This window comes from Mus pahari, chromosome 20, assembly GCF_900095145.1.
Source record: "Mus pahari chromosome 20, PAHARI_EIJ_v1.1, whole genome shotgun sequence".
In the NCBI taxonomy this organism is placed as follows: domain Eukaryota; kingdom Metazoa; phylum Chordata; class Mammalia; order Rodentia; family Muridae; genus Mus; species Mus pahari.
This window is the reverse complement of record NC_034609.1, coordinates 51,630,203-51,646,189: the sequence shown is the minus strand read 5'-3', so window position 1 is coordinate 51,646,189 and position 15,987 is coordinate 51,630,203. Positions and strand designations below refer to the sequence as shown.

The window sequence follows — 15,987 nt, the reverse complement described above, 5'->3', positions numbered from 1 at the left end:
TCTCTCTCTCTCTCTCTCTCTCTCTCTCTCTCTCTCCTTCCTTCCTTCCTTCCTTCCTTCCTTCCTTCCTTCCTTCCTTCCTCTTTTTTTGAAATAATCAAATTTAGCAGAGAAAGCATAAAATGTATTGAGAAATTAAATGTTCTAAATATGAACACAGACCGAACACAGGGGTAAAATGAAGACTGGAAGTTGTTTTTAATTTTAATTACCTTCTTAGTGAATCAATCACAGGCTCTATGTTTCAATCTTTTTTTTTTTAAAGATGGTATTTTATGTGTGTATGTGTTTTTGCATATGTATTACACCACATTTATGCAGTGCCCAAAGATGCAGGAGGAGGGCATGGTATCCCCTGGAACTAGAGTTACAGACAGTTGTGAGCTGTCATGTGGGTGCTGGAAACTGAACCTGAGTCCTCTGGAAGAGCAGCAGCTGCTCTTAACCACTGACCCATTTCTCCAACTCCCATTGTTTTCAACTTTTAAGATATAAAGAGTACATGTATGCTGCTATTGTTTTCGAATGAAAGCTCTGTAACATATCTACTTAAATGGAAAAGGGTTGGAACATGGCTGCTATTACACCAGAACTTAGGACAACCCCACAATAAATATGGGCCATTACAGAAGCCCTGGAGTCTTTGGGCCCAGTGCTAGCCTGACAACCAGACACCTTGATTTCCAGCCACCTGGCCTTACACTCTACAGACATTTAATAAGAGTATCTCATCATTTATACCCCTCAAATAGGAATAGCCTTTTGTTCCAATTTAACAGGGACTTCTCAAGTGCTGTTCAAAGAAACCAGAGGCTTTCACAAGTTACCTTTCAGTTTTAGAATTCCCAGTTAAGAAGTGGTGATGTGGTTAAGAGTTAAGAGTGCTTGCCTACCAATAGCTGGCTGTGAGCATCCACTTCGGTGTTTGCCAGGCTCTGGCATAGCCTCACAAGAGGCCGCTATATCAGGGTCCCTTCAGCAGAACACAGGGTCCCCAATGGAGGAGCTAGAGAAAGTACCCAAGGAGCTGAAGGGGGCTGCTACCCTGTAGGTGGAACAACAATATGAACTAACCAGTACCCCCTGAGCTTGTGTCTCTAGCTGCATATGTAGCAGAAGATGGCCTAATCGGCCATCACTGGGAAGAGAGGCCCCTTGGTCTTGCAAACTTTATATGACCCAGCACAAGGGAACACCTGGGCCAAGTAGTGGGAGTGAGTGGGTAGGGGAGGGGGGGTATAGGGAACTTTAGGGATAGCATTTGAAATGTAAATAAAGTAACTTTGAATCAAAAAAAAAAAAAAAAGAGTGCTTGCCTACTACTCGCCAGGCCCAGGTTCAATCACCAGGAGAAACATACATATAGATAGAGGAAAAATCCATGACAGAGTTTTTAGGGTGCTAAGGGAGTGAAAGCAGCTCTTGTTTGAGGTCAAACTCCTTAAGTGTAGCCACCTCTGGACTTTAAAACTGCAAAGAGAAAAAAAGCCAGTGTGGAGCCTTCCACAGAGCAGCTGTTTATAATGATCAGCTTGCTGCCAACCCAATGCTTTATCAGAGACAATTCATTAGAAAGTGGGACACTGACAGAAACCCTGCCCTTCAACACACAGAGCTAAGTGCTCATGTCCATCTCACCACCTGCCATGGGGAGTAGATCAAAACCGTGGCTGTTATCCAGACCAGGCCTGGGAAACTCCAAGTAAATCACCCAGCAAATGGCTAATCAGTTAAGGTGGAACTTGAATTCAGACATGTCTACATCCAGTGTATAGGCCCTTATGGCTCGAGTGTGAAATGTTCCCCACTTCATCTCTAGCTGCTGGGGAAGGTTGTGAAATTTTTAGGCCATAGCAAGTCATTGGACAAAGTGAGTCACTGAGGGCAGACCTTGATTTCTTGTTTCTTCTCTGCTTCCTAACTTGGATATACAGTAACTCCTGCTACCATGCCTCCCTGCTGTGGTGGACTGGGTCCATATCAACTGCAAGCCAAAATAAGCCATTAAGTTTCTTCTTAGGTATTTTGTTACACTAATGAGAAAAGTAACTGGTAAAGAAAGACCTTAACTACCAAATAAATATAAGCAGATTACCTTCATATTTGAACATATGAAAAAATTCTCCTAGAATGGAAAAGTCTACATCAATTCAAGGGGCAACTTCCATTCTGGCACTTACCTGTTATCTTGCAGCCATAAACTTCAAATCTCATAGATATACCAGTTTCCCAGGATACAGGTTTGATTCGGACAAATCGAGTTATCAGTGGTTTGGAGAAAACTCCTAAGACAACATCTGTGGGGTTGGTGTTTCCCTGAAAGATCTAGATGGGAGAGAGCATGTTAACAAACTACATTAGAAAAAAATCCCAAAAGTTGTCCACAAATGCTCGTGAAAATTGTTTACAGTTCTAGCATTTTCTACCAAGGTTGGTGTGCCATTAGCAACCTGCCATGTAATTTTCCCGAATAACTGTAATCAAAGAGAACCCTGTCCAGTGTAGAATACCATCCCAATCATGTATTCTTGCTTGAGTGGCTACAGCTTCTAAAGGCACTATCACCAGGATGACATTTATTAAAGGACACATGCTGTCATCTTCAAAAGTGAAAAGTTGTTAACTTTACCTGAAGAGTCACAGCTGCACATTCCGCAGGCTGTCTCTCTCTCTCTCTCTCTCTCTCTCTCTCTCTCTCTCTCTCTCTCTCTCTCTCTCTCTCTCTCTCTCTCTCTCTCCCTCCCTCCCTCCCTCCCTCCCTCCCCCAGCAGCTCCTTGAAGGAATGCTCTTTGAGTTCTGGGTTAGGTCTGCCTTTTTTAAATCCTAGCTCACGTTCTCAGATACAACCCTAAGCCAAATGCCTTCCTTCCTTTTCCCTTCCTTCTTCTTTTTGTAGACATTGTTGCTTGCATCCCTGGTCAACCTTGAATGCACTAGGTAAGTGAAGATGACCTTAAACACCTCGTCTTTTTGCTTTACCTCTCAAGAGCTGGGGCTTTAGGGATGTACCATATGCACGGTGGATGTGATCATTGGGATGGACACCAGGGCTTTGCGCATGTGAGGCAAGCATCCCAGTCACTGAGCCACATCCCCAGCTTCCTGCCCTCCTTGCTTACTAGGTTCCTTGGCAAATATTCTTAGTCATGCATCAGTGGTTTTAATATTTAGGAGTTATTGCTAAAATTAAGCTTCAGTAGTCAAAAGCAAAACTAAAAAATAAATGATTTTTAACTGAAAACTCCTAGTCTTCTGCTTCTACGTATAAATCATTACTTTGATTCTAACAATGAGGTATGTGACCACAAAGGCAAGGAGGGCCCGGTATAAAGCAGGTGCCTGCGAATGTCCTCTGGGACCATGTGGAATATGGTAGTGGTGTTTACAGGATCTTTGTACACTATCATGGAATGTTCTGGCAAAAACCTTCCTCAGATAAAAGTGGAAACTCCTGTTTTCTAGATTTGTGGGTCAGTTATGGGTGAAAATGGCAGCAGTGTTTAAACTAGGCAGTTGTGCATGTCTTAAATCCCACCATTCAGGAGGTGGAGGCAGGCAGACCTCCATGAGTTCAAGGCCAGCCCGGTCTACACAGAAAGCTCCAGGACAACCTGAGCTACATAGAGGGACCCTGTTTTAACACCCCCCCCATCCAAATAAAATAATAAAACAGTTCTCTGTGATACTGTGTGTGCCAAGCACAGTAACTTTCCATGATCTCTCAGAACATTGCAGGGCAGGAAGACTCTCCCCATCTTCCAATATATGTCATGCAGTTTCCTGAACTTTGCTCTTCCCTCCAGAGAAAGGACACACCAATGTCACCAGACTGCTGCTTTGATCCTTCTTGAGCATGCATGACCCTAAGTTCTGCTCTGCAGCAAACACCAAAAATACCCCCTGTACTTTGCTTCTACCTCAGTTTCTCCCTCTGGGAAACAATCTACATGGGTACATTCTCATGTGGCAAAATTATGAGAAGCTTCCAGAAGTAGTAGCACCTCAAATACTGCTATTCGTATAGGCCTCAATTAGTTCTCTTAGGGAGTGGAGTTGGCTGAAGAGCTTCTGCATAGACGGTGGTGGGGAGAGGTAGGGGTAGGTGTACCCATTCTGCTAACACTGAGAATTTCCTGAAGATTGCTGCGAAGCAGGCACGTTCATATTCTTTCCAAAGGATGAAGACTGTCAGGGCAAGCTAGGATTGAAGGTTGATCTTGCCACAGTCCAGCTAATGAAATCAGGAAAGACAGTGAGATCTACAGCTGGACAAAATGAGGAGGGCTGCAGGAACAGATGTCAGCTGGATGCTCTGGTTTCATTTAGGTTCAGTGAAGACCCCATATGTCAAGGCTCATCCATGCTGCATCCTCCTTTATCCTCTCAGCCCAAGAGGCTTGTGTGTGCAGGGCAACCCCTGTTCTAAAACACCAAGTCACAAAACCCCTGGCTTCCATGCAGTGTGTGTGTGTGTGTGTGTGTGTGTGTGTGTGTGTGTGTACATGTATAGGACAGGCAGTAACCTCAGGTGTTGTTTCTTAGACAGTGTTCACCTAGTTTTTTGAGACAGGATCTCTTACTGGCCTGCCAATGAGTTTCATGGATCCTCCTGTTTCACAGCTCAGGGCTGGGGTAGCAAGCACATCCCACCCCATTCCCTGCTTTTATAAAAACATCTACCTACCTACCTACCTACCTACCTACCTACCTACCTACCTACCTACCTACCTATCTGTCTATCTATCTGTCTGTCTATCTATCTATCTATCTATCTATCTATCTATCTATCTATCTATCTATCTATCTACCTACCTATCATCTATCCATCCATCTATCTACCTACCTATCTATCTGTTATCTATCACCTATCTATCATTTATCTATGTGTTTTATGTATGTACTTATTATATATAGGTACATGCCATGGTACACGTTTGTGGTTCTATTCCACCATTTGGGTCCTGGGAATGGAATTTGGGTTGTTAGACTTATTGGTGAGCATCTTTACCTACTGAGCCATCCCACTGGCATGTGTATGTATGAAGGTTTATATATATTTAAAACATGTGTTCTAGAGATGGAACCCAGGTCCTCAGGCTTGTGTGGTTAGAAATTTATTGGCTGAGTATCTCTCCAGCTCCTCTAGCCTTTGAGTTTGAGTAACATCAAATATGAATTCTCAAAAACCTTTTGATTAATAAATCAGAGCAAGTATAACTTCAAATAAGTGGGGCTGGCAGAGAGAGAGAGAGAGAGAGAGAGAGAGAGAGAGAGAGAGAGAGAGAGAGAGAGAGAGAGACCTCAGTTCCTCAACAACAGAGGGCAGGACAAATGTACTGCTGAGCTGAGCTCAGCTGCCCCACTGGGTGAAGCTCCAAGTGAGCAGATAGCATGCTATCTGTGTGATCTGAAAGAACACAGCAAAAAAGCCCAGAGTTCTGTTCTTACAAGAGACAGCCAATGCACTTGTAAATGAGTTTGTGCCTACTGGGGGGTAGATGAAAGACCTCTAGCCTATTATGGAGAGGAAAAGAGAAAAAGATGTATGAACGAACAAGAAACAAGGGGAGAACCCAAATAAATGAAGTCAGATGACCATCAGGAACCCCTGAGGTTGGCAATGTTAGGTTGTGCACATGCTGTCTTTTTTTTTTTTTTTTTTTTTTTTTTTTTTTTTTTTTTTTAGTACACTGTAGCTGTCTTCAGACACTCCAGAAGAGGGCGTCAGATGAGACTCTTTGGTCAGATTTAAACCCCTAATTGCACTTTTCATTTTAAATCAATTCAAAAAATAAACCAGGCCTGACAGAGAAATCCCCATATAAACAAATTAAAATTGATCATGCATGTGAGAGACTTTAGTAGGGGAGGAGGAAGAGAAGGGGTGGAAGCCAAACTTACAATGGCTTTATTTCCCTCTTTCAGGGAGATCCAGTCCTCTCCGTTGGAGCTGATGTCTACTCTGTAAGTCTTGACATAATATTTCTTCTTGGTTTCCTTGGAAATGGCACCCTGTGTCCCTACAGCAGTAACGAATCGCAGGAGGCCCAAGTCCACCTGCAAGAAAATGACACACAAATTTAGTCAGCTACCCCATCAAGCACAGCTGTGACCTAAGCAGCTTTTCCTGCAGGCTCTGTACAGGGGGTTTCATGTATCAGAACTAGCAGGGCCCAATGTGATATCAATGGCCCCTGTCTTCCCAGCCCTTCTCTAAAGGAAGGCAAAGACTGTCAACCTGCCTTCTCGGTATTTATGCCTGCATAGGTCAGTGCCGCCACCAGCTTGGGTCAGAGAAACTTCTTCCTGCAGTAGGTACCAATCCCCACAGAGACTTAGAACTGGTCAAAGTGCTGCAAATAATAGACTGCTCAGCTCTTAACAGGGCATCTGCAAGATCACTTCTAAGGCTCTGGGAACATCACAGAACAGGGTATGGAAAGACTGTAAGAGTTGGGGGAAGCAGTGGAGTTTGGTGCAATGCTGTCTTCCAGGAAAAGCATGACTTACGGCCACTAAGTTTACCTGCATAAGACATGCACGAGAATGAGTCTGTCCACGTTCCTCCCCACCAGAATCTATCCCGCCCCCGAGAATCTATCAGTGAAGGGGTGAGAGATATTTTCTTAGTGGTGTAGCCACTAACAAATTGCCCTCATTCCTGTAAGCAGCCCTGAATAAAATCCATTGGTACACACACACACACACACACACATACACACACACACAGAGAGAGAGAGAGACAGACAGACAGACAGACAGACAGAAGAGAGAGACAGAGAAAGGCAGAGAGAAAGACAAACATAGTAAGGGAACTAGGTTATGAGAAAGGAGGGTGTTCTCATCACTGCAGCTAAGATTACCTGATCAATACAGAGGAGAAAATTGAGTTCATGTAAGACTATCTTCCAAGACATTTAACATATTTCCCAAAGTATATCATATGTGTTATTTTACAGAGGAAGAATCAAGACACACAAGATAGATGTACACATTGGCTCCTGGAGAGGCATATACTAGGCCTCCCATCTGACCCATCTGATCCGAATTCTTTGCAGCATCCTATCTCCTTCTGGTAAGATGCTGCCAGAAAGAGCACTGATGTGAGTCCCTAGGAGTGCTGGGGTTCTCGGAACAGACACAAGTAGTTTGGGATGGTCTGGTAAGGAGAAGAATGCAGGAAGGCTGCCCCCATCTGAAGTTCCTTCCTCCTGATTTTTTTCATGGCCTTGCTATAAGCAGCTATGTTGAGAAGCAGATGGGTCCCAGGCATGATGGGAAGGAAAGACATCATAAAGCAAAGCTTGTAAGCTCCTCTGGGTCAGTTTCCAGTGAGGCTTCCCAACAAGAGAGCCTCACTTTGTGTCTTGTTTGTTAATCTCATATCCTGAATGTAGTGGGGACTTCCAGGTAATGAAAAGGTCTGCTCTGTTATGTGTTCCCATTGTGATTAGCTAGCTGTCAATGGACAACTGGTCATGGACTGGAGTCCTTGAACAACTCCCCGCTTGTGTGTGTATGTAGTGTGTGTGTGTGTGTTTATTTATGTATATTCAGGTATATTTTGTGTCTGTCTCTGCAAGGATGGAATCATAAGTCAGTACTATCACACACAGCTTTTTCACATGGATTTTGGGGATTGAATTCAGGTCTTTAAGTTTGCATGGCAAGCACTGTGCCAATGAGCCACCCTCACAGCATAGGAAGGCCTTTCCTGCTTCTTTTCATATTCCTCAAGATATTGTCAGTACAATCAAACCCTTTTTGAAAACTTTTCTCATTGTCATCATTAATAATTACATATAACTTAATATTAAAACTCATGTTTAGTTTCCATGTGTTGAGTGATTTCATTGTCCTTTCCTTAGATGTTTCCTGGAAAGCTGTTTCCTTCTATTTGTTGTATGAGCTGGATTTTTCAGAGGAAAAAAAAAGAAAAGAAGTCTTTTTTTAAAAAAGGATACACAAACATAGTATGTTTTGAGGACTCAGAGAGGAATTACCTAACACACCTGGTTTGCATTGACCAGACATGTCAACAGAAGAGGGGAACACAGGTTTCTTAAAAAAAGAACAAACAAACAAACAAACAAACAACAAGATTGGAGCAAATCCCAGTCCCCACTCAGCTTCACAACTTGACAGCCCAATTTTCAGAAAACACTCTTTCAATTAACCCTGCAGTGGTTGTGCACTCAGGGCTCCAAATAAACTGTGTCCCACACCCCCAGAGCAAAATTTTAATAGGAATTAATACTATAGATAAACAATGGTGGCCATTTCAACTTTCAATTTAATAAATAAATGTTTAACTCAACACATTTAAAACAATTCCAATGCCTATCTTGATAGCTGGCATTAGTAATTCTTTTCAGAAGGGAAGCAGGGAGCTTCTAGTGAATACTCCATTCTTCTTATCCCCTATGGGCACAGGTTTCCAAAATCAAGACTGCCAATGCTTGTAATATTTGGCAAGTAAAACAAAAGATAGGAAATTGAACTGAATTTTAGATGAAGGGAGAAAAAAAGATACTAACTCAAAAACTTTAAAAAAAAAAGAAACTCCCTACAAGATTTATTCTTTCAGAACACTCACACCTACAAGTTAATGGGCTCGAGACACTGAGACTTCAAGGGTTTCAAAATGCTCTCAGAACTCTGAGGCCTTACTGACCATCCCCTGAGTTAATCGAGAGTTATGCACGTCCACTTGCAAGCTGAAAGATCCTTAGAATCTGGACATCCAAGGGAGAGAGGCATGGCTCTGCTCTCCACGTTACACAAGAGGCTCTTCAGTCTGGGAATGATTAAACTCTCAAGTATCCAATTGCAGCTTGAGTTGATTTGAAATTATCTTAGAAATTATCTTAGAACTCTACTCCTTGGATATACTTTCAGATAGACAGACGCAGTGTCTCTTGTAGCCTGGCTTCCTTGAAACACACTGTGTAGCCAAGACTAATCTTGAGCCTTTGATTCTTTTGCTTCTACCTTCCTGTACCCGTACCTGTTTTATGGGGTTCTGGGGATGGAATCTAGGGCTTTCTAGATACTAGACAAAACTCTTCCAGTCAGACATGTCCCCAGCTCTGATATTTATAAAGTTCTAAGGGAGAGCTAGTTACTAGGCAGAAAAGAAATGGTCACTCAGAAGATTCCCAGGTACTAGGGAATCAGCTGACTCTGAAGATGAAGCCTGGGGCAAAGACAAGCAATTCCTCAGTAGGAAAATGTCCTTAGAACACATGCATGAATCACATGAGAAGGAAATGGTATTTTATTTCTCTACAGTGATGAAACATACCAGCAACTTCCCCTGTAATTGCATAAAGTTTCCTGCTGGGTTTAAATTCTGTGGCTCCTCTTATTTACCACACTGGGATATTTGAAATTCTGTTTCATTTTTCTTTCTAACATTACTGCCACTGGTTTTACTAAAGATGGATGACAACCTCACAGAATCTAGGCCTAGACCACCGGGACCAAGAGAGGATGCTATCTAGACCTCTGATAATCATGGTCTCCCTCAAGCTGTGGACTCAGCATTAATGCTGGGCATATCTGCCCACCAGCTCTTTCTCTCCAAGTGCCTAGGGGAATTCTGCTAATTATGACAATGGCCCCAATATACTTTCATGTGTATTATTTAATTACATCAAAATACTTATAACTTAATTAGAATATTTGTAGTTACTAACAGAAGATATTTTGATTCTATATCTTGACATGTAAAAATTCTCGTGTCATAAAAGAAAATAAAAATGACTCTGTCTCTCCCTCTCTTTCCGCCTCCCTCCCTACACTTCCTCCTTTCTTTCCCCCTTCCTTCCCTTCTATTCTCCCCTCCTCCTCCTAAACAGGAGTGATTATTCCCTCTTCTCAGCCTGGTGGATAAGCCAGGCAATTCTCTGGTAAGTTCACCACACGGCTCATTGAGTTCATCATTGTGTTCCTCTTTTAGTTTTATTTAGTCATTCATGATTTCTCTGGAAAAATATTTCTCTTTCCGTATAGTAAATTCCTAGTGACAATTTCATAAACACTAGTAGATTCAAGAAGGAACAAAACTTCCCTAAGATATCACTACTGGGACAACACACTCCACCCCTTTAGAGTCTTTTTCCTATGAAAATATGTGTGTGTGTGTATACATACGCACACACACACACACACACACACACACACATATATATACATATGCATATATACACACATACATACATCTATTTTTTGTAGTTATAAAAATAAGGTCATCCAATCCTGTGATCAATAACTTGTCATTTCCTTCTGTTTTATGGATATATCTCCTAGACAAGAATATCTTCCTTCCTTCTTTCCTTCCTTCCTTCCTTCCTTCCTTCCTTCCTTCCTTCCTTCCTTCCTTCCTTCCTTCCTTCCTTCCGGACAGGTTCTGTGAAGTTTAGGCTGATCTAGAATCCACTACTTAGCCAAAACTGGTCTGGAACTCTCAGGCTTCTTGCCTTAGCCTTCTGAGTGCTGAGGTGACAGGCATGTGCCACCACACCTAACTTCATCACCATTTTTAAGGGTATCACCCCATACTGATGGATTTATGTCCTGCTACTTTTGAGCTCTTGGGTATTGGACTTAATGCAATACTTGTGACTCAACCACGAGACATCCTACTGCTGGAGAGGTGTGTTCAGTAGACTTGGACAGATAGCAAAACCATGGCAGCTTCAAATGTGCAACCTTAGGAAGGGATGACATACACAGTATGAAACAGGAAAGAAAAGATGCAAACGTTATCCCAGGACTGGGAAGGGTGGGGGAGGGGAGACACTTCACAGCTGACTGTGATGTCCAAGTGTGTAGCAAAGATTCTACCGTAGGATTCAGCAAGTAGACAGGAAGAGGAAGGGGGTGGGGCACACAGGAAGAGCAGAATTGACCATGAAGATCTGTAAAGATGAAACCGTCGGCACCAAATAGCCAGCTATGCTTCTCACACTAGCAGACACTGTTGGTCTTAAATGCGTGGACTCAGACGGACACTAACGGGAAGGCAGTGGTCAGCAGCTGTGGAGACAATGTAGAATCCCCAGATCCATCCTCGTCCAGGTCTCGACTTTGCTTTGCTTTCACCCACCTTCTATTCCAGGACACGGGAATGGTTCACTTAAGAAAAACAGCAGGGCATGGTGGCGCACACCTTTAATCCCAGCACTCGGGAGGCAGAGGTAGGCGGATTTCTGAGTTCGAGGCCAGCCTGATCTACAAAGTGAGTTCCAGGACAGCTAGGGCTACACAGAAAAACCCTGTCTCGAAAAAACAAACAAACAAACAAACAAAAGACAAACAGCAGGAACAGTAGAGAAGCCAGCGCTACTCAGGGACATTCTCTACGGTGCACCCCTCTGTGTTCTGGAAGGTTCCTTCCCTGCATGTCACTCTCTTTCCCTACAGATATCCAGGCTCACAGGCCCTATGGTCAGGTAATATGCTCCCCAAACCCAGGCAGCTTCTCTTCTCTCACCATCTTCTTATTATTTGAGAGTCGTTACTTTCTGAGTTTTTAGAATATCCTTAACTTTTGGTGTTTTAGAATGTATCCTTCCCTTCTAGCTGTCATATTCTTGCCTGGAAGATGGATGTGTTTTCAGGTCTGAATTTGGAGGAATTCTGTGATGAGGGATGGTGGAGAGGGATATGGAGTAGGGGTAGGCACATGTGCCATTGAACATCAAATGGTTTTCTCAGCTCGTTGAGTACTTCCCACTGGGGGTATGACACACATCAACATCTGGAAAGTATCCAGTGGTATGTACACTATCTTCAGAAGCCCATCAGACTTTGGAGCTCTAGTGGCTGCTTCCTGAGTCAGTTTTCACAGCTCAGTGAACGTAAGTGACTCAGTAAGACAGTGTTTCCAACATTGATATAAAATTCAAAGACTCTAGATTGTCTCTCCATATATTATTTTTGAACAAAGAGTTATCAGGCAGAAACAAAAAAATCACTAGCTTTTCCTTTTAGGTGTGGGATAGGGAGCATGGCTGGTCCTACTGCTGGGGATCCTGGAAGGCAGAGGTCCCTTGACTCCTTTCTTGCTCTTTCTGTTCAGGTATCTACAAGAATAAACACTTTATGGCCAAAGGCATTGTCTTCACAATAACAGGAAACACATTCCCCAGATACAGAGAGGTAAGGAAAGGCCCACATTTTACTGAGGATCACTGGAGGACGAAGCAGCATTTCTCAGCATTGCATAGTAAATCACACAGCTCGCCGCCTTTGAGCCATGAAATGTTTGCCGCTGCCTGCCATGACTGCGCACAACCGGCCATTGGTAATGTAATGTGGAAAAAACCTCATTTCCAAAATGAAAATCTGCCTTGCTCAATAAAATACGGCCCCGTGAGTAAGCATTGGCAAGGGAGCATTTATCAGCTTTTAATGCTCCCCTGGCAGGCCAGCACAACAGCCTGAGAAAATAAAGGACAAAGAACTGAGGTCTGATTAAAAACCGGAAAGTCTGCTTGTGAGGGAAGACATGGCAGGCTTTCTTCAGAACATCTCTGATGACTCAAGGCTGTTTAATTCATCAGTTGATACTAAAGCTAAAGAAAATATTTTTAAGTAATTGTCTCATTTCCTTAGATAAAACACATGTTTTCTGACCTAGCCAGGCATGTAGACCTCAGCTATTCTAGGCTGAGGGGGCTGATTCACAGCATCTACCATTGTCTGCTTGAAACTCAGGATCTCTGGCTTTTTATAGATGCTCATCAGAACACAACCACCTAAGGTTAATAACACAATGCTCTGATGGTTAATAACATAATTCTCTATATTATTTCATCATGATTATTGTCTTATTTAGAAAAATGCTGATAACTAAAATTGTTCTTTTTAATAGAAAATCTGCAATGCAGCCTCTGCGTTTAAGGTATTTAATTTAAGGGCAAACTTGAATGTGTTACCTCCTTCAAACCACCTATCAAACAAGGAAAGTTTTATGGATAAATAAACTGAGAAACAAACTGACATATTTCCTTGTCCAGAGTCACCCTGTGTGGCTCAAGGCACCCCATGCTGGCCTTCAAGTTCGGTGGCAGCAAAAATATGATCCAACAACTTTTTTTGTAAATTAAATATTTTGTGAAGTTATGGGAAATATGAGGCCATCTGTGACTACCTTGTTGATTACTTTAAACTGCACACAAGGCTACTGGAAGAGTTTACTTTGAATATTATTATATGGTTGAAAAATAAGGTGATTGTTATGGATTTTTTTTTTTTTAAAGTTCAAGACCAACGTTCTCTAATCATCTTAGACACGTGAATGAATCCTCTGACCATAGTTAAGAGAAAACCAAGTTCTGGTTGCAGCTACATCTGATTCCTTGACACTCTTCTATCCTTGTGTTAATCCGCAAACCAGTAGCAACCAACTTAAAAATAAAAATTTAATTCTGAGTTAGACTTTGACTAGCAAGCAGTTCCACTTAGTTCTTTGTCAGGGTTCATGAGAAGGAGGTAAAAGGTACAGCAAAATCTTGCCCAGTTGCCTACCAGAAATTAATATTGCTCTTCTGTCTTTTTATCTTTTGGCAGACTTGACTTAGAGAACAAGGGTGACTTTCTTCTTCAGACTCCAACACACACACACACACACACACATACATACACAGACACCATACAAACAGACATATGCATTCACACACAGAAACATAGATATCACATGCACCGCACACATAGGTATATAGATACACACATAGACATATAATCAGACATACCACACAGATACACACATATACCACACCATATACATCTGACATACCAGAGAAAGAGAGAGAGAGATCACACACATGCACACATACACATCAGAGATATATACACAATTCATATCTTTCTCCAAGCTATATAAACTACACACATAGAGATAAACCATATACACCCACCCACACCACATACACATACCACACTACACATTAAGAAACACACCAGACACATACCACACACACCCTAAACACACACACACACACACACACACACACACACACACACACAGAGAGAGAGAGAGAGAGACTGACTACATACATACATACATACACCACAGAGACAAGTGTATACTACATACATACACATCACTAACACATCACACAGACCCCCACTCTCCTTTGTGGGCCTTTGTGAAATGCAGGAATCTAGACATGAAGCAGCTGATAGTTACAGAGACAAGGAATCCTCACTGTGATTTAACACCAAGCTTAGCATCATACACTGTACTGCTGAATTGTCTTCTCTGCCTCTGGGACACCAGGCATTCCCAGGAAGGAGAGATGCACTCCCTGAGATTCCACTTTTGAGCCAGCAACACTCCTCTATCTTGCATGAAGCTTTATGTCTACACTAGAAATAAAGCACTTTGAGAAAACATTACACTGATGGTGTGCAGCTTTGTTGTTCAGATGCCACATTGGGTCCTCAAACATTAAGGACAGGTAAGTGAGTGTGAACAGAAGCTTGAACCTGTGCAGGGCATCCTACCCTGAAGGAAAGGCAGTGGCTGGCAATTATTCATTTACAATGCAAGTAAGTGTTTGGTGTGTCTACACATACATTGTGAGGGTTAAAAGAAAAGTTACAATATTTTTGTCCTGCAGTAAGAAAGGGGAAAAAGGCAAGTAAACAAACAAACAAAAATTTCAGTGCAGGGTATACAGGCTGCACTGAACTGCTCAGCACATTCTGGGCTTAAGAAAATCAGGGGGTTATGGTAGGCATGCCGTGACCAAAGGCAGAGACCTAGGAAGTGGCTGTGTAACTCTGACAAGAAAAAATGACCTGGCTAAGCAACTCAATTAGCTGATTCCAATTCAGGCTTTAGTTTCTTCCTCTCTTCAACAGAAAATATTCAGTTATGCCTCATGTTATTACGGGGACTATTTGAGGGCATATAATGCACACCCCTATACCAGGGCCATTAGATTGTGAGGACATTTTTCCTTAGTAGTTTTGTAGTTGGCGTATGTGTGTATGCACGTGTGTGTGAATTATAATTTCAGAGGAGTGAGTATTCTGAAGTTTTATTCACTATTCCTCAACACCCCTAATCCTTAGCAGATGGTGTCAGTGTTCCCTGTGTTTAAATTCAATGCTGTTCAAAGTCCAGCATGGTTGGCAAGATCTAAAACCCCTTTCTTCCAAACCAAAGACAACTGCATGATATTAAGGACAAGAAGAAAGTGTCTAGGCCACTAACAGTAAGGTGGAATGTGAATACTCTTATCCTCATATTTTGCACTGTGAATATTATAACTCTCCACAAGCTTTCCGGTCCTTTTGAAAGGCTGTTACCTAAAGCTTGAGTGCCATTGAGTCTTCCTGGTTGGGCCCATCCTGTATGGAGTGGTCCTTGTTATTCATTTCTCAAATGGCCTCTCAGGAACTTAGTGTCTCTTCTCCTGGAAGTTGGCTAAATGGGCAGCAGTGATGCAATAGCTCTTCTACTGTATCTACAGAATCTCAAAGACTTGGTCCTGGCCGCCCACATTCCTGTTAAGGAGCAAAGACAAGCCTGGCAGCTTAGGGTGTTTATGTGTGAGCAGTTAGTCTGGGGTGGGGGACTCCTTCATACCTTTCTTGTACTTTGGCAAAAGTAACATCAAAGTCTCTGCACCACCAAAAGTCATAAGGTTCACCTAATTTTCAATCTAGGTGTCATTGTAGGGCTACAAAAAGCAGGCAGACTCCAGGCAGAAGCAGAGCTAAGCTGGTATATCAAAGGACACAGACAGACAGACAGACAGACAGACACATACACACACACACACACACACCACCCTCAGTCTGATCATTTTGAGGACAGATAAATGAGCTGTTGCACACACACCTTCCTAGTTTCTTGGCAGTTTAAAAAGACTTCAAACTAAAACAATCAAGAAAATATTATGTATCGGGAGGCAGAGGCAGGCGGATTTCTGAGTTCGAGGCCAGCCTGGTCTACCAAGTGAGTTCCA

At 42.5% G+C, this 15,987-nt stretch overlaps 1 protein-coding gene and 1 long non-coding RNA gene across 4 annotated transcripts in view; one reads left to right on the top strand and one right to left on the bottom strand.

Annotated features, from left to right (window-relative positions):
• LOC110337198 overlaps window positions 1-7,926 on the top strand; it is a 35,175-nt gene extending 27,249 nt beyond the window's left edge. The window contains exons 3-4 of the long non-coding RNA XR_002381253.1: window positions 5,927-5,965; window positions 7,870-7,926. This is a non-coding gene — a long non-coding RNA (uncharacterized LOC110337198). The remainder of the gene's footprint in view (window positions 1-5,926; window positions 5,966-7,869) is intronic.
• Window positions 1-15,987, bottom strand: part of Nrp1 (neuropilin 1) — a 150,206-nt gene that overhangs the window by 45,170 nt on the left and 89,049 nt on the right. For all 3 annotated transcript variants that reach the window (XM_021219963.2, XM_029532452.1, XM_021219966.2), the window contains 2 exons: window positions 5,903-6,058; window positions 2,181-2,325 (listed from right to left, as the gene is read on the bottom strand). In XM_021219963.2, coding sequence (XP_021075622.1) covers window positions 2,181-2,325; window positions 5,903-6,058 — 301 coding nt within the window. The remainder of the gene's footprint in view (window positions 1-2,180; window positions 2,326-5,902; window positions 6,059-15,987) is intronic.